A 20421-nucleotide genomic window follows, 5' to 3' on the forward strand; every position below is an offset into this window, starting at 1 on the left:
AAAATTGAACTTATATTACATGGCTGTATCCTCGCCCCTTTTCATTGCCTTAAATTAATCACTACTGTCAATCATACTTCGGAAATTTGCAGCATTACTTAACCGTGTGCTCATCGGCGTACAAGATAAGATTCTAATTCTTAAGTTTTAACTCTTAACCCACATTTATATCATTTAGTGCATAACCTTGCACCGATAACCTTAACATAAAGCTAAAACATTCATCAAGCCCGTACTGAGGAAACAAAATCATCGGCACCACGTTTTCGTAGACCAATCTTATTCATAGATAATATACCTACATTTATTGGTATTTAATATGACGAAAGTAAAAATACACTACAGTAGTAAGTTATTGTATATTTTCGATTGAGAAATGTACCTAAGACATTCTCTAAAGACTAATTCAGCTAATACAGTAAAAAACTTTAATCGTTAGATTTTGAATACCTATCAAATCCAACTTAGTCTCAATAGATTACAATAATTATATGATTGACCTTTCGCCAAAAGATAGTTACAGAAGCATGAACTGCAATTGCATTATTTTCTGTGATTTTAATTGGTGTTTTAATGGTAGATGAACATTGGACAGTTCCACTAGTCAGTTACTCTATGACCATAGAGCCACGATTGATATTTTTATTTCTCTTAGAGCATGAAACCATGCTAAATTTCATATAAAAAAATTGTTCGTGTTGACCACAGGCTATTGAAATTGTTTGATATTGGAAACCTTATGTTAGGTACCATGAAGTATGTATTTTATAATATAATATTAATAGTTTATGCTGTACTATGACATTTTGGACCTATCAGGACATGGAATAAAGAAATTAAGAAAACAAAAATGTAACATTGTCAGTACGGAGCTACTAGGATGAACTATCGTATAATAAATATTTGTGAGTGACTTGGAAATTATATATTTAGTTTCGAGTCATTTATATATTTTACTATAGACATGAAAAGCAAACTGTTGATCAAGAAATTGTAATGGTTATTCCAAAAGGGATTACTGTATACTCAAGTGTATAATATACAGACGAGTCGCAGTAAGTTATAAAAAAATCCCGTTTTATGTATATGTCATTTCTAGTGATACTATTGAATATCAAGTTAAATACTTTAAAAAAACTAAATTGCCTGACGATTAAAGTTAAATCAAAATAACTATAATTATTGGTAATTGCAGTTAGACATTTCAAGCATAACTCTTAAAACATAAGACTTGTGGGGAAGTCTCTTGCAACTACCTTCTGAAAAAAATCAGAGGATTTAAATTTAAATACTAAATATATTAAATTCCTTTTCCTTACTATTATTGATTTGGAATACATATTAACGATATAACATATTTTACAAATATATTTGTTACATTTGTTGTACATAACATTCCTAATGATTTAGCAAGACATATGTTAGTACAGCCTGGATGCTCTACGTTTATTTCTTGTTATTTTTGACTTTAATTATATAAATAGTTATAATAATATATGGATAGAATATTGGGTTTGGGTACAACTTAATGGCAGGATACGCTTGACTCGCCTGAATGTTTAAACTACGAGTTAAAATGAACAATTGGTTGCCTGACACGCCTAGTAGGGTCTTTCTGAGCCAATGAAAACCTGTCTCTGAAGACATACCGACTCTCCTGGAGTGAAGTAAATTCTATATATTGGTGAATTTCTACACTGTTGCACCAAGTGCTGCAGCGTATGAACAGACAACATCAAAGAGATAACACAAAGTTGTGGGAGGACTGCTCTTAACAAACCAGAAACGGGACTGAGCGAGTTTACTAGCTAGCCACTTTCTTGTGAACAAACTAGCCCGATGGAATCACACATAATTGCTTTTCTTGCATGACTCAACTTGAAGTACCAGTTGCTGTGTTGGTGAAGAAAGAAATTATTTAAAAGAAAATGTGACTGTAAATTTCCGAAATAACTTGTGATCAAAGAGTCTACAAGATGTGATGGACAGTGGCAGAGCAAGCGATAATGTGCTTGAACACAAATAACTAGTCATCAAAGAGTCTTTGAGGTGTGATGGACAGTGGCAGAGCTAGCGATAATGTGCTTAACATGCCTAGCTCCTCACAGATGTGTTGTGAGTAATCTCGCCTTGAGAGGTCTGCACAGCCACGAGTGTATGTGTGTCAGTGAGGTAGAACTATAAGTGTGATGTTCGCTGTTGCTTCTAGTTCAGTACCTATCGCCTTTATGCACAAAGCTCTTTAATTGTGTGTTTTCACATTGTGTATAAGGCAATGATATTTCAGTGGTCATCTTACAGCTTAAAGGTGTAAATGTGAATATAATATTGTACTGAATGTACCAATAGTGCTTTCAGGAATTATAAACTGGAGTTGATATCTAAAAAAAAATTAAAAACACCCATTCAAATATTATACATCTATAAAAATATAGTTTAAAAACAAATTCCCAAAAATAAATACCATTTGTAATGTGATACATGACACCATTGAAATGTGTTGAGCAGTTACGTGAGTCATGTTTGGCTCTTCTAAAGCACTGCACACCATGCATGCACAATTTGGTGCACACCATGCATGGTCCAGGAAGGCGGAGTGATGAAGTGATGAGGTGAACGCTATCAGGGAGGGACTCACTTTAAACGCGGTGCAGGCAGGCGGAGCGATGAACTGTGATAAAGTGACTGCAGTCATGTAGGGACTCAACAGATACGACACCTTAAGTGTAGTTCAGGCAAGGAAGGTGATAATCGCTGTCAGGGAGGGAATCACATGGCTTGAACACATTTACCAGAGTTTAGGCATGCAGGGTTAAGACATAATGAGGTGACTGCTGTCAGAAATGGACTCATCAGTTTGGAGATCTGCATGGTCCTGGCAGGTGGGGTAATGAAGTGATGAGACAGAGGTCAGGGAAGGACTCAACACTTTAGATACTTTAGCATCTTTAAAGTCTAGTGAGGGGATAAAGGCGACAGTTGTCAAGAAGTGAGTCATCTGGTAGGACACATTGAACATGGTCCAGGCAGGGAGATAAATAGAAGATAAGACATCTGTCATGGAATGACTTTAGAGCTAGATAAGTTAAGCATGGATGAAACAGGAGAGGGATGAAGTTATGAGGTAAAAAAGCAAGGGAGAGAAACACTAGCTTGGTCATTATGAGTGTGGTCTAAGCAGGAGGAGTAATCAAGTGTTCAGACAAAAACTGTCAAAGACATACTAGCTTGGACACATTTAAAGCTACAGATAGGCTACATTATAGAGTGGTGAATTAATGATGGTGACTATTGTCAGGAAGAATGTACGAGTTTGGAAAATTTAGCATCGTACAAACTGATGGGTTGATGAAGTGATGAGGTAACCATGGTCTGGGAAGATAACTTCAGCTTGAATATACGTAAAGTGTGGTCCAAGCAGGCAGAACAGTATATGTGTTGCGGCAAACACTGTGAAGAAGGTATTCACTAACTTGGACACACAGAACTGTTTATACAGACACTGCGATAAAGAAATGGAGTGACCACTATCACAGAGTAATTAACCAGCTTGCATACAATGAACATGGTCCAGGCAGGCAGAGCAATAGATTGATGAGGTAACTGTGGCCAATGAGGGATGCACCAACTTGGACACAATAAGCACGGTCCAGATAGGCGAGGCGATAAATTGATTAGGTGACAGTGGTCAATGAGGGACTCATCAGCTTGTACACAATGAGCAATGTCCTAGCAGGCAGGGCGATGAATTGATGAGGTGACCATGGTTAGGGTGCGTCTCACTAGGTTGGACACAATGAGGAATGTCCTAGCAGGCAGGGCGATTAAGTGATGATGTGACTGGTTAGGGAGAGAGTAACCAGCTTGAAACAATGAGCATTGTCGAGGTAGAAGGAGCGATTATTGGTGATGTGACTGTGGTCAGGGAGGGTCTTACCAGCTTGGACACGTTGAGCGCAGTCCAAGGCGTGCGTCGTGACTGGCTGTCCATGAGAAAGCTGGCCTCGATGGGCGAGAGTGCCAACAGCAGCGTGCAAGGCAACCACACCAGTGCTGTCTTTTGGAAGCATGGTGTGAGGTCCGGGTCGCTTTCGCTCCAGGTCAGGTTGCTGTCCTGCACAACCACCTCAAAAACTGAAGAGTCGTTGACATGGAAGATACTTTGCTAGGGAAATTATGCAAATTTTAGGTTTCTCAGAAAACATAATACAAACAAAGCTTATACTGCTAACTAATACCAATTTATATTGTTTGTAGCATGAGCGCAACTGGTCACTATATCGTACCAACCTTAATGTTGGCAAGAAGCACCACACTCCTGTCTAACTGCATAGAGCACCACCTGTATCAGTAAATTCTATTCTGGATAGTAGTAAATGAAAGGTTTTTTATTTATTGGGTAACTTCTTTATTTAAAATAAATGTTATCACTACAGATTAATATTCGGTATAATTAGTATTAAGACATTTACTAGTCTCTTTAGAGACAATCATACTGAAACAAAACGTGGCATTTGCGCACCCCCTTTTACATTTTTATAATTTTAGGTTTTCATGCTATTTTCAGTCACTTTCATCAATAAAATTGGTTTTTATTATTAGCAAATTATAATTATAAGTTTTTCTGGCAATTTAACAGGCTTTGCTACAGTGGTTAAAAGACTGTTAAGTTGGTAATGTACTTCTTTAAAGTTTGAGAACTATCGCTGCAATATTATGGATATTATTCTATTTTAGTATTAATGATTATGTTATATTTTGAGATTCAGCTTTTATCTTGCACAGTAATAAGATGTGTGTCGTGTCGAAGCTAATATGGCCGCTTATAATTTACTCACGAAGTGGAAATTATCAACAGAAGACTTACAGGAACTATTCGGCAATTAAAAGCCCATAAAGTTCTAGGAGAACAGCAGGAGTCATCACCACAAGACAGGTATGGCCATTGCACAGAGTGTCAGTTTCCCATTAACCATCCAAGCCCTTTTTGTTATCATGGTAGAATAAACGCAGCACAACATTGCTCACGTCCATCTGTTATCCCTTTGGAAATACATTACATCTCAACCTTCATATTACACAAGAACAATGTTCTAATACAAATATAGGCTTCAACTTACTTTCATCACAAGTGATGGGGAAAATCAATTGTTGGGTTCCAATATCGCGGATTCCTTACAGGTGATGTGTTTTATGCCACACAGACTCGTGTAACATGAAGGATTAATATACGGGATCCCTTTGTACATAAATCTAGAATACATCAGGGAGGGGATTCAAGCACCTAATCACAAAGTGTAATCTTTGAAACTTTTAAAGAAATATGTTCCCACAGACACTCAGGTGCCGATTAAACTAATTAAGGTGATTTTTGAAGGTCAATCTCTGCCAAAATATATTGCAATATATAAGGAACAGTATAAGGTGATGCCTAAAGTTCAATTGGTTATCCAATGCCGCAAATGCCATAATTATGGCCATACGACTCATTTTGTAGAGCTAGAGACTATACTTGTGAGGTATATTCGTCCATCCACCCCACAGCAGCATGTCCTAACCCAATATCACACTACTGCCTCAATTGTCAAGGTATCCATCCACCCATGGATAAAGCTATTTGCCCAGCATGGGCGTTCGAGAGAGTACTATAACCTTTCCTATCCGGCAGCTAAACAGCAGGTTCACATGGTTACAGGGAGTATGTATCCGCCCCCTAAACATATCTCAATTTGCTAACAAACTTGCAGAATTCCCACCGCTCCCGACTGCAGCTGTGCAATCTAACCACCCTCCACTTAATCAGGACCACACCTATGCACACACAGTCATTCCCGCCTCTACGTTACATACAATGCTCCTCGATGAGTATAGTTTGTTATAAAATGGTTCCTCTGTTACCATCCCCTACCTGTCCCCAACCATTTTACCTGCGATTGTACTACGCACAATTCAAACCCAATACACTGGATCTTACTAACAGTGTTCTCTGGCGGACGCAAGCTGATCGAAGACCACCATCTGTGCAAAATCATATACTAAGTTTACAGCCTCCCATCACCGAACCCACGCAGGAGTCCACTAAGTCTACCCATTTCCCTCGGGTACTCCCTGCCCGCTTTAATGGGGATAAACTTAGATAACTGGTTGATGCGATCGCTCTCATGATATATTAGGCAAAACAATAACTCAACTATTCTTTCGACAATGAAAGTCTCAGTGTGGTGTTACTAAATACCTTCTACTAACTACAGTATGAGTACACAAACGTTTGCACTTATTCAATGGAATGCCTGTTTACTGGTCAATAACAGATTACATTTCTTGTCACTTAACAACTACGAATTATTACTATTATCGGAAACGAGGTTACATACCACCCGATTGATATTCATACCTTGATAAACTTTCCAAACAGATAGGGTAACGACGAATCTTATACAGGAGAAACATTAACATTCGGTTATAAATGTGCACATTCCTCCCTCCATGGATAAACTCTGAAAGCTTACGAAATAAGGAAGCTAATACTCACCCAAAATTTCGACCCACAATATTTGTCAATTGGTCCGTTCAGAAATTCCTCCATCTTCACTCAACTGAAACAAAAACCCAATTTAAAAATTACTAGTCACTACACAACTAAAATCATATATGTATAACAAATACCTGAACATTATTTAAAATAATGAATATAAAGCAAACACCAGAAAATAAATGTATCAGATTAATTTTTTTCCACTAGGCAGGGAAACCTAGGTTGTTCAGAATTCATTTTAATCCGGCGATCCTATCGTCTTAAGTCCTGTGCACATCCGTATGATTTAAATTTCTTCGTTTACCTTTACAATTTGACTATTAGCTAGGAATTTCAATGAGACGTGTTACATTATTTTTTACAGAGTAAAACAAATGATAAGAAATACCACCTAGCTATGCGTATGATGATATATTTGTTAATGGCGGGCTCTTGCTAGCGTTTACATGATAGGTTATACCGAATTTACAAATTATATTAAATATTGGTTAGAATAAAGACAATAGAAACAATATTGTGTATTATGGCCCACAGATTACAAAAAAAAGTTACCTCTTAGGAGAGCTTTTACAGTAAGAATATGCGCATCAGGTTAAACCTGACCATGAGTCCTAATTATGGTCATAATAGTTTCAAGCAAATCTATCCGTATTTATGAAATATTTTTTTCAACATAGAAATTTGCTTATTTATTACGACTCTAAACATTCCAACTACATGAAAAACAATTGAAACATTTTACGAAACAAAAGTTATTCTGTTAACGAGGAAAAAATTCAAACATGTTTGTCACTATTAAAAATTTACGAGTTACGGCCACCTGGTATTTTGTCATTAAATAATTATTGAAGGCTACATGCCATAGTGGAATTATAGCAAAGTATTTTTAAAACTGCAATTTTGGAATTTTGAATTTCAAAATTCTCAGTTATTACCATGACACTCTCTATTTAGCGAAGTTATTATTATTGCAGGCAAACTCAAAAGTAACTGTAAATCTAGGCTATAGTATTTACAACACTTTGTACATTCCTGCATTATTTCCTGCAGTTGGTCCTGTAGGCAAAAACGTACTATAGAGGTATTTGAGAAGCCCTCAATAGAAAGGAATTTTATGTTTATTATTTTTACTTCTTACCTCTATGACTTTGTCTTAGCCCTGTTATGAATTATATTTACAAGTATTGTTTCTCTATGGTCAGGTCAATTTTGTTTTACTCCGTAATTTTTTTATGTTTTATCTTGTTTTATCAAAGTACTAATTTTATGAAATGTCTTTTCAAACATTTGTTAAACGGCGACGAATAGGAAATGAGCTTGCACATTTTAATATAGTTTTTGGGTCATGACTGAGTAAAGAGGATATGTGATTGGACACTTGACTGCGCATGTATTTAATTTAAACAATTTAGTAATTGCCAGTGAGATTTCGGAGTGTGTTCAATACAGTAAACTTTAACTGTTTAAAAAAAAATTGGAACTTTAGTTTCTATTCTACTATCATGGGAGAATGATTAGAGAGAGAGAGCTCCGTGATTTAGTCATAAATGAATATAAGAATATCACGTAAAACATTGGAACGACGACTGAATAGCTATAATATACGTGAAAATGATGATTTTGTAAGAAATGCCCGGAACTACGCAATGAAGAAGAGATAGTTACCGATGTTCGGAGCTCTACTAAAGAATCGACGACGACGATAGGTTTTTGAATAATAGCCTAAATAGAACTAGATGAACGACTAATTAAGAAGAAAAAGGAAACGACTATCAATCTTCGATATGGAAGGAGTTCGACGGCTGTAGACGGCATCGTAGACGGTGTACCGGAGGGCATCAGCCTTCTAGACGACTCCAGGTGACCGACGCCAGTCCTGCGGGAGTACCAGCAGCACGAGAGGAGATGCATCGAGACGGAGACCCAACCAGCGACATCGGAGGAGAGACTGAGATCTAACCAGCAACATCGGAGTAGAGACTGAGGTTCGGAGAGGTTTTCCACAGCCTCTTGGTCTTGTAACGATGCGACGAGGTTTGTCTGCCCCATCCCCGAATTAACAAGAACAGCGAGAAGGTACCTGTCCTATTCTAATGGCAAGATATCTTAAACCATGATGTTTACAATCAAGACCTAATTTGAAACTCGCAAAACCAACTTAATACGACTTAACTACTTAAAGACTTGTAGCTTGTACATACTGGACCTGGTGAACTTACATTGATCAGTAATATGTACGAGATCGAAGTTAAAGTCTGTTAAAGTCATTAATTGTCTTGAATGTTTAAAGAATAGCCCCAGGTCCAGAAGTCTTGAGATATATTGATCTACCGAAAGAAACTGAGCTAGTAGCAACAAAAAAATACTAATTTGCCAGGTAAAATGTGTTCAATAAGATTTAAAATATTGACTGATAACTAAACCACTATTCAGTGATTCAATTACGTAAAACCTAATTAATTCTGAAAGACATTTAAGTATAACTGATATTGAAATTTTGTTTAATGAAAAACCTATTTAAATATGAATAATTGTCCCAAAGGTGTTTGTATGTTGCTCGCTAATCATTGACTCTGTCACTTTTCATGTTACATTTGAATATGTTGCAAAAGAGTATTGTCACCCATACAACTATACTTTTGACCCTAGTAAAAAGTTAAATTTTCATTATATCTTTTATTTTTCCGATTGATAATCATACTTGCATATCATGTGTAGGTTAAACCAGAGAGAAAGAATTATTTAGCTTTGGCTGTCTTGAAAAGAATAATTAATTTTTATTACACTGAGATCAGCAGTCATAGAGAAGTTAATGCTTTTAAACACACTACCAGTTAAGGAATATTGTTTTAGTCATTATATTTGTTTATTTTAAGGTGAGAATACTTACATCAAAGAGAAGGAGACATACTGCTAAGAAAATCTACGACATTTTATTTTCTAATATTCACACAGAGTCAAACTACACTAGTACATACAACCTGAGAATAATTTATTTTCATTACCAACGTAATAAGACATATTTTATTTAATATTCTGTAGAGGTTAGTAGTTGTGCTACATACACAATCACAACACTAGTACTTTATAGAGTTTTATAGGCGCCCAACTATAACACATTTTACATCAGAGATTTTGGCATTTTAGGAAATATACTCCATAGAGTAATTCTGGTCACCCAACGGTGGCGCACCTTTTTAGAAATTTTGGTCACTCATCCTTGGTGCTGTCTGAAAAAGAAAAAAAAAAAGGGAAATTCTGAAAACACTTCAGAATTTTTGGCGCACAACGTGTAGGCAAACGTTAGGGACTATTTTATGATTTTTTTTTTAACAACACAAGACACTTTGAAAACTACAGACAGTAATTTATTTTATCAAGATGACAGACACAGGCAGGAAGTCATATTTTTTGAGAGGTAGCAATGACACTTCTGACTCTAGTCCTGAACGAGAACCTAGAGAAGTAGTACCAGCACAGCATATCGAGACTACTGGTATGGAGTCACAGCAGGAAATGGAGGTGAGTCATCCGCCGCCGACACCAACTGTCACCATAGAGGCACTGTTCCAGTTCATGAATAAGGAGAAACAAGAACGGGAGCGTAAAGAACAGGAGGAGAAGTTAGAAAGGGAACAAAAGGAGCGAGAAAACGCCGAAAGACTAGACAATTTAGTGCAAGTCCTAAATAACACTTTAGGCAGGATTGCAGATGAAACAGCAGAAATCAGGCATGACTTAACTGAAACACAGCACGAGATGCAACAGAAGTTTTCCAGTGTACACACTCGTATTGAAGGTGTAGAAATATTCAGTAAACGCACTGACGATAAAGTAGTACACTTAAGCGAGCGTCTAACAGGAAGGTTAAATATGGTAGAGGCGAAAATAGGGGAAATAGAAAGAGAATCCAGACACATCGCAACATTCTCGCCCCAACTAACGACTCACCACACGAGCGAATGTAATACCGACAGGGAAGACACGCCGGTAAACAAATCGATAACGATAGAAGCCGAGCGAAATCCCGCGAATATTGGTACTGCAATTATGTCAGCAGATCCGGTACTTACACTACACCACCCTTCTAGGAAATGGTTGGATGACGTTCCAACATATTCAGGGAAAAGTAATGAAAACCCTTGAAGATTCTTAAATCAGTTTGAAGAATATTGCCACACATTTAAGTTAACAGACGCAGAAAAATTGAAATGCGTTAGCCACTTCTTGAAAAACACGGCATATTATTGGTGGGAGTTGGCGAAAGATTCTGTACACGCATACGAATCGTTTCAGAAAGCTTTCATATCCCAATTTTGGAATACTCGTATCCAAAGCAATTTGCGAATACAGTTGCATTCTGAAAAGTTCGAAAATCGTAAATTTCAAAATTTAAAGGCGCATATCAGCGATATGTACGAGAGAACTCGTTACCTTGATTGCCGTATGGAAGACGAAGAGTTTATTGCCATGATAATTTCGCAATTACCACTCAATTATCAATTACAACTTAGTGGACGGCAGTACAGTAATATTGTAGATTTCAAGGAACAACTGGTAACGTATGACGGGCTCGTTAAGCTCGATAAAACGGTAACGCACAAAGAAACTAACGAGCGCAAGAACACGAACCAACAGACACCGTTATACAATAACTGACGTAACCGAAATGAAGGGCAGAACAGCGGACACAAACAACCTCAAATTCACACACTGAACTTTGAAAACTGCGGAAGTAATTGGTATCACAATGGATATCGAGGTCAGCGATATGGTAACGGGTTTGATAAACCACAGTACTATCGTCGTAGAAACGAGAAGCGACAAGACCGACGCGAAAATGAATCACAGTGGGAGAATAAACGTCAGGAGGGGACAGTTAATTTCAGAGAGAATTCAGGCGAAAATCGAACAATGAAAGAACGATCGGCAGATTACAATAATCATTCCGGAGGTCAGTACAGCATAAATGCACAAACGTTTGTACCGTCTGCAAAAGGGAACAGCTTTAGCACCACCATTCACGACGCGCGACAAGGAGAAAGAAATTCATATTCTATAGCGCCAAGTCACGAGCAAAGCAACACGGAATGGCCGCGCATGCAATCTAGCGGAAACCCAGACACAAACCAAGGAGGTAGTAACACATTTTTGATTTCACCGAATGCAAATAATGGATTTGTTAGTTTGTCACAAGAGCAAATTAGAGGATTTAAGGACAGTGCGGTAAACTAATTAGGGATGGCGAAAACCAGCTCCACACGTCAGTCCCTAATTGTAAGTTAGACGGTGCTAGTATAAAATTGGATCCCGACGCAAATGACAAGACTAATTGTCGAAGCATACACACCATTATGTTCAAAGAAAACAAGCGTGAATTTTTACTCAGCGAGCCCACAGAAACCGAAGTTCAAGCGAAACAAGCGCTATGCCCGGAGATATCGTTAACTTTAAATGGAGTTAAAGTGCCTGTACTATTAGACAGCGGCGCAGAGATATCCTGCATCAGCGAAGACTGCGTAGCCATGATAGAGAGCACCGGAATATCATTACCGAGAATGCCAGTACCGAGTTTAAAGATTCTAGGAGTTACATCAAGGGCTAATTCCACCATTAATCGTCAGACCTTATTGGAAGTAGAAGGGTTAGGTAGCACCAAGTACATTAATGTATTAATCGTAAAAGGATTGTCCAAACCAGTAATTTTCGGGGTAGACTTTCTAACTAGCCATAAAATAATTTTCAATTTTGCAGGTTGGATAGTAACTGCTATGGATGACACAGAAAATACGAAAACTACTGAAAATTGGGAAGTTTCGGAAAAATGCATTGCAATCATTCATAAGGAAACTTCGTGTATTAATAGTGACATAAATTTGGTGGCGACCGGAGCCGATTTAATATAACGCAGTTGAGGAAATACTACACTCCTGTAGAATAGTATACACTGTTACACATATGTCCGTTTGAAGACATATATCGGTGACAATACTCTATGTTTGCAAGTAAGTATGTAAATAAGGTCAATAACATGAAATGTAAATTTTCTGCCAATAATTAGAATATAGATGAGATGTTTGTATGATGAGAAATGGTCCTAAGACCTATATCAGAGTATAGCTCATTAGTCACATTTCTGAAGGGGACTGTTCTATAGAGGTATTTGAGAAGCCCTCAATAGAAAGGAATTTTATGTTTATTATTTTTACTTCTTACCTCTATGACTTTGTCTTAGCCCTGTTATGAATTATATTTACAAGTATTGTTTCTCTATGGTCAGGTCAATTTTGTTTTACTCCATAATTTTTTTATGTTTTATCTTGTTTTATCAAAGTACTAATTTGATTAAATGTCTTTGCAAACATTTGTTAAACGGCGACGAATAGGAAATGAGCTTGCACATTTTAATATAGTTTTTGGGTCATGACTGAGTAAAGAGGATATGTGATTGGACACTTGACTGCGCATGTATTTAATTTAAACAATTTAGTAATTGCCAGTGAGATTTCGGAGTGTTTTCAATACAGTAAACTTTAACTGTTTAAAAAAAATTGGAACTTTAGTTTCTATTCTACTATCATGGGAGAATGATTAGAGAGAGAGAGCTCCGTGATTTAGTCATAAATGAATATAAGAATATCACCTAAAACATTGGAACGACGACTGAATAGCTATAATATACGTGAAAATGATGATTTTGTAAGAAATGCCCGGAACTACGCAATGAAGAAGAGATAGTTACCGATGTTCGGAGCTCTACTAAAGAATCGACGACGACGATAGGTTTTTGAATAATAGCCTAAATAGAACTAGATGAACGACTAATTAAGAAGAAAAAGGAAACGACTATCAATCTTCGATATGGAAGGAGTTCGACGGCTGTAGACGGCATCGTAGACGGTGTACCGGAGGGCATCAGCCTTCTAGACGACTCCAGGTGACCGACGCCAGTCCTGCGGGAGTACCAGCAGCACGAGAGGAGATGCATCGAGACGGAGACCCAACCAGCGACATCGGAGGAGAGACTGAGATCTAACCAGCAACATCGGAGTAGAGACTGAGGTTCGGAGAGGTTTTCCACAGCCTCTTGGTCTTGTAACGATGCGACGAGGTTTGTCTGCCCCATCCCCGAATTAACAAGAACAGCGAGAAGGTACCTGTCCTATTCTAATGGCAAGATATCTTAAACCATGATGTTTACAATCAAGACCTAATTTGAAACTCGCAAAACCAACTTAATACGACTTAACTACTTAAAGACTTGTAGCTTGTACATACTGGACCTGGTGAACTTACATTGATCAGTAATATGTACGAGATCGAAGTTAAAGTCTGTTAAAGTCATTAATTGTCTTGAATGTTTAAAGAATAGCCCCAGGTCCAGAAGTCTTGAGATATATTGATCTACCGAAAGAAACTGAGCTAGTAGCAACAAAAAAATACTAATTTGCCAGGTAAAATGTGTTCAATAAGATTTAAAATATTGACTGATAACTAAACCACTATTCAGTGATTCAATTACGTAAAACCTAATTAATTCTGAAAGACATTTAAGTATAACTGATATTGAAATTTTGTTTAATGAAAAACCTATTTAAATATGAATAATTGTCCCAAAGGTGTTTGTATGTTGCTCGCTAATCATTGACTCTGTCACTTTTCATGTTACATTTGAATATGTTGCAAAAGAGTATTGTCACCCATACAACTATACTTTTGACCCTAGTAAAAAGTTAAATTTTCATTATATCTTTTATTTTTCCGATTGATAATCATACTTGCATATCATGTGTAGGTTAAACCAGAGAGAAAGAATTATTTAGCTTTGGCTGTCTTGAAAAGAATAATTAATTTTTATTACACTGAGATCAGCAGTCATAGAGAAGTTAATGCTTTTAAACACACTACCAGTTAAGGAATATTGTTTTAGTCATTATATTTGTTTATTTTAAGGTGAGAATACTTACATCAAAGAGAAGGAGACATACTGCTAAGAAAATCTACGACATTTTATTTTCTAATATTCACACAGAGTCAAACTACACTAGTACATACAACCTGAGAATAATTTATTTTCATTACCAACGTAATAAGACATATTTTATTTAATATTCTGTAGAGGTTAGTAGTTGTGCTACATACACAATCACAACACTAGTACTTTATAGAGTTTTATAGGCGCCCAACTATAACACATTTTACATCAGAGATTTTGGCATTTTAGGAAATATACTCCATAGAGTAATTCTGGTCACCCAACGGTGGCGCACCTTTTTAGAAATTTTGGTCACTCATCCTTGGTGCTGTCTGAAAAAGAAAAAAAAGAGAAATTCTGAAAACACTTCAGTACATATACACATTTGTGTAGCAAGACATAAATAAATCACTTCATGGCTTTTCGTGGACATCGTGTGAAATGATCACTCAAGTGTGTACGACCCGCGGACGCCCCACAGCACTCGTATTGGACCACACCCAGGCTCGCTGCAACAAACCAACTCAACCAATGCGTGTGGATGCGGCGGTAATCATACGCGGGGGAATGCCAGAAGGCTGACGAGGACAAGTATTAGTTTAATTGCAAGGTAAGAGGACACACCGCGGCTTGCAAGCAATGCCCGGTGTACCAGACAATTGTGGCGAGCAGACGTAACCAAAAACACAGCAAACGCAGCAGGCACGAGAACACAGACAGGTGGTTGTTCCTCTCCCGCCCCTGTCACGCAGCACCACGCTCCTGTGGTAACCAAGCCCCAGTCGCGGGAACAAGTGTTGGTGGCTGGCCTTCAAGGAACACTCAACACCACGCATATTCCGGCACAGGTCAGTGGCATATTTAAACTTGCGGAAATTATAAAACTCTGCGATTTCTCGCAACTATATGCAACAGTCAGTCCATACTTCGACAGCATACGAGCCAAAATAAAACTCATCAATAGACAAGCAATTCTTCTGAATGCCATCACGAAATAAGCAGGCCCTTAAATGGCCCCTATCCCGGAAATGCCACTGCAAATCTTAATTTTTAATGCACACGGCCTACAACACAACTACACAATATGTATGAACTAGAACAGTGCTTGTTTGTGAATGGAATTAATGTCACTTTCATCGCTGAAAACAAACCTCAAACCACATATGAGATCGTACGTATGTGGCTTTACAGTTTACAGAACTGACTGACCCATACTCGGTGGGGGCACAGCTATTTTAATTAAACATGGAATGCAACTGAAAATGGCCCACAACACATAGAGGCTACCAGTATAAATGTCCGTAATAATAATTATCACGTGTGCATGTCTGCAGTATACAAACCACCACAAGCTTCCCTCATACACCAGGATCTAGATAAACTAATAGAAGTTGGGGAACAATTTTTCATAGCAGGCGACCGAAACAGCAAACATACTGGTTGGGGATGCAAAAAACAAACAAACACAAGTGGCATAACATTACACGACCACGCATAAACACCGAATTGTGTCGTTTTTGTACCAGACTCATCCACATGTTTTCCAACCAATGGAAAAACTCCAGATATTCTAGACATCGCAATAACGAATATTCTAAACACACAAATAAACATGGAAACACTAGACGAACTAATCTCGGACCATCTGCCAGTGCTAATACAACTAACATTAAATGGAACTCACTACATACAGCTCTCAAATAATTACCTAAAAATTACAGACTTGGACGGCTTTGAATACATTAAATCAGCCCCTAGAAATAAATTTACCTGATGATATAAGCCCGCAGGCAAAACTTTTCACCAACACAGTAAATAATACGATCAGAAAAAACTCTCACTTCGTGACAAAAAAAGGCAGTATCGGTACACCAGGAAATATTAACCCGACCTAGATTTCCATACAGCCCTCAGAATGCAGGCTAGAAACAAGGTTCAATGGCTCCTCATTCCGGAAGCTAAAGCCGAATACAACCGTCTTAATAACTTAGTAATATGTAAGCTACATCAAAAAAAAATTAACCAATTGAAAAAAAATGTAATAACCGAAGTGACCACAAAACCGCAAGAACTGTGATGAATTACTCAGCGCCTCCACGTCAAAAATAAATTTATTTCCACCCCAAGAATCCAAACCACCAATGGGGCTGAAGACACAGCAGACGAAAAGGTAAATGAAATCGCAGACATGCTGGAAAAACAATTCTCCCCAAACACTGATGCCAATGACACTTTAAACACAACTCAAGCTTTAAATAACTATTTACAAATAGGTACACAGGCTATACCAGATCCCATAAATTTAAGAGAACTAATTCAATTAATAAAATCTAGCCCTTATAACAAATCCGGAGGAACAGACAAAATAAAATACGAAACTCTCAAAAAACACCCTCTAGAAGCACTTGAGTATTTACTGGTGATATTCACAGATTAAGCTCGCCCAGACAACAGGAAATTAGCTAAAATAATAACAATGCCTAAACCAGGGAAAAAACCAGGTATTCATGATAAAAGCAGTCCTATTAGCCTCTTAAAAAGTATGAATAAAATCTTCGAAAAAGCACTATTATCACATTAAAAAAAACATACAGCGGTAAATAACATAATTACTGACATTCAATTTAGTTTCAGGAAAGGCCACTCAACAATTCATCCTCTCATTAAAATTACTGAAGACACCACTGACGACTTTAATAATCCTACAAAAACCTACACTGGCATGACCATGGTAGACGCAGATAAATCCTTCGATAAGGATCCCAGGTCTAATACAAAAATTAGTACATAACTTTCAAGTTTCCCGACCCATACATTTATATGGTAGCTCACTATTTATGGCAGTGAAAATTTTATGTTTCTCTGGGTGGGGCGATATCAACAACTCGAGAATTCACTGCTGAGGTACCCCAGTGCTCCCCCCTCTCCACGTTCTTTTACAACATTTACACAGCTGACATTCGCACGAAAGTACGTATGTACAAATGTACGCGGACGACACAGCAATCACTAAACAATCTGTTAATTTAAAATATGCCATGCTATGTAACCAGCGACATTTAACAGACTTGGATCAATACTACACCCACTGGCGAATAAAAATAAATGCAAACAAATCAACAACACTAATCATAACAAAACGCACAGGCAGAGCTGACAGGGAAATGCAAATATCTCAACAGGCCATCCCTAATGCCACTGAGGCCAAATACCCAGGCCTTATACTAGACAGATCTTTGCTATGGAAGCACCAAATAACTAAAGCAACCAATATAGTGACAGGAAACTGAAGGAATCTGTACCCTCTGCCGGAAGCCCCAAATTTAACACGCTGGAAAAAACTCCAACTTTACACGCAAATCGTACGCCCTTGGCTTCTCTATGGATGTGAGTTATATAGCTGCACAGTTATATAGCCAACGTTTCCAGGTAATGCAAAACAACTTCTTAAGATATATTTTAAATTTCACCCGACACACTAGCAACGAAGCCATATACAATGCACTTAAAGTTCCGTACATTAATTAAATAATTTTCAAGAATAATAATAAATTTACCTTGACCCTCCGGAACATGAAAATCCCCTGATTAATTCAATGGAGATTTATGACCCGTCCGTGCAACGTAAACACAAAAAAAACAGACTTAATTAACGTTTAAAAACGGAAGCGACATCAACTTGAGGTATTAATTACGGTCAACATAAATTTTATCACCCATTCACATAATTCAAAATGGCCCGACGAAATATCAGCCCCGGGGATTCTCTGCCTGTTGTGTTAGGGCTGACTCCCTATTCCTGAAGGGCACGGCCCGCCTGGCAGGCTTCACCTCCAGCGCCGGCCGCGTTTCGGAAAGGCATGGGATTTTGAATTTCAAGCCTCAACTTCCCATCTCGATTATCAAGCCACCAAACACAAACAAGTTATTATCTTTGAAAGATTTGTGCATGACATTGTACGGAAGCACAGGTGCGACTCTGCCTGAGGACGGGAGCAGATAGCAGTTCCCGAAACGTCGCTTGTTTCTGTTTTAGAAAACTGTTGTGTTTGTTTCGTTTTTCTATTTGGTCGTGTTTTTGTCTCGTTTTGACTGTTGTGCTGAATTTTTTTGGGCTCAATATTTTTGTGCTGCCATCATTTGTGGGGGTTTTTTCGTTTTTTTTTTTTTTTTTTTTTTTGTTTTTGGAAAAATATTGTGTTTGTTTTCGTCTTTTCATTTTGCTGTGTTTTTGTCTCGTTTCAAATGTTGTGCTGAATTTTTTGGGTTTGGTATTTTTGTGCTGTAATCATTTGAGGTTTTTTTTTTCGTTCTGTTAGTACATTTTTCTTTGTTTTTCTTTGTTTGTTGACCATATTCCTGTTGTGGAGTATTGTGTGGTGTTAAATCCTGACAACAGCAATTTTTTGCTTAGTTTGTGTTTTTTGTAATTTGTGTTTTTTTTTTGTAGTTTTCTTCTACAGACATACATGTGCTAAGCAATGGCGTATGTCCAAAAGCTTACATCAAGTCACAAACAAGTTGAATATTCCCTTCCCCTGGGCCGCGACCACTTCTCTATATCGTCCACAACGAGTGAAATCCGCGAGAACACGGTCGATTGGTGGAGCAGTCTGCCGGCCAATCAAAGCGCGACCCCTCCCAAACAAAACTGTTCGGCCACACCTCGTCAGCTCCAGACGCGCCAACATGCGTAAGGAGTATACAACCTTCTTTCCCACACAAACACGTTTCGCACCTTGTCAGTGCAGGGCCATGCAGGACAACTGCCCCAGCCTCCACAGGAACTCAGGCCGAGAGGCATGCATGCCTGTCATGACAGGGCTATGGAAGCATGTGTGTGTGTATATATATATAGAAAGAGAGACAAAACAAATAATGAAAGGAACACAATAAATCCAACAAAAACTACAAAAATATTTTAAAAATCATAATCAACCAAAAAATATATAAAAATAAAAATATTAAAAAACCAAATATATTTACAAAATCCCATATGAGGGAATCATCTCAGCCACAACATTACATGCCTACATTCTACAACCACTAATACATTTTCCAGCTGTTTCAGGACATAGTGACAAACAACCCCCTGGGCTCTCTACACAGCAAATGGCTGAGTTTACTTTCGACTGAACTGCTATTGGAACGAAACAGTTCTGTTCATAAGGCAGCCAATAGTGAACCAACACACGTACATTTCTTATCGTTCACCAACACGACCACACGATGATATGCCTGCGCGAGTGCCGGCCTGTTTCACCTGTGAAATGCACATATGGGCTAGCAACTCATGCATGTGTCTAAAGGAATTGGTTGGAGCGGCTCGTACTACACGCCACACTCTAGATTAACTATGGCACTTGCTACATCACACTAACGAGCCTATAACCGCTCAGACATCACGCCAGTAAGCCGACCTAACTGGTGGGAAGCTTCCCTCCCGCGCCGACAACAGGCAAACTAGCAATACACCACAATCCAGAGCACACACAGACCCGCGTGCCAAACTATCCCACAATACACACCCCATCGTCGATCCAAAACATTATATAAAACTGTGAGTGCACCTGATTTACAATACTCTAAGCGAGTTATAGAAACTTAGGTTTATGTCCTCGCACAAACTAACTGGCCCGGACGGCAATATGGTGGATCGGCGCGGCCTCAGAGTCAGATCAACAGCGGACAGAAGAAGGGCTAGAAGCACTACAAGGAGACTGCTAGCGACAACGAGCAAGAGCGAGTGGAAGCTCAGCTCAAGAGAGTACCATTTTTTCCTACTTACTGGGTGAGTGTCATTGAACAAGCAGCAGCAGCAGGAATTTCTTTCGCCGAAAGAATGGAAGATTTGTTGCTATATGATGGTTGCATAGCTAGTAAAAGGCTCGCTGCTTCACGGCAGTTGCTC

General features: G+C 38.2%; 1 protein-coding gene across 3 annotated transcripts in view; it reads right to left on the reverse strand.

Annotated features, from left to right (window-relative positions):
- LOC134531245 (ATP-binding cassette sub-family C member 3-like) overlaps window positions 1-20421 on the reverse strand; it is a 289530-nt gene that overhangs the window by 212794 nt on the left and 56315 nt on the right. For 2 of the 3 annotated variants that reach the window (XM_063366935.1, XM_063366936.1), the window contains exons 2-3: window positions 6533-6596; window positions 3938-4114 (exon numbers count right to left, since the gene is read on the reverse strand). In XM_063366935.1, coding sequence (XP_063223005.1) covers window positions 3938-4114; window positions 6533-6586 — 231 coding nt within the window. In that variant the 5' untranslated portion in view covers window positions 6587-6596. Of the gene's footprint in view, window positions 1-3937; window positions 4115-6532; window positions 6597-9728; window positions 9766-20421 lie in introns of all 3 variants that reach the window. The other variant, XM_063366937.1, reaches the window with a different exon arrangement.

Source organism: Bacillus rossius, chromosome 3 (assembly GCF_032445375.1).
Source record: "Bacillus rossius redtenbacheri isolate Brsri chromosome 3, Brsri_v3, whole genome shotgun sequence".
NCBI lineage: Eukaryota > Metazoa > Arthropoda > Insecta > Phasmatodea > Bacillidae > Bacillus > Bacillus rossius.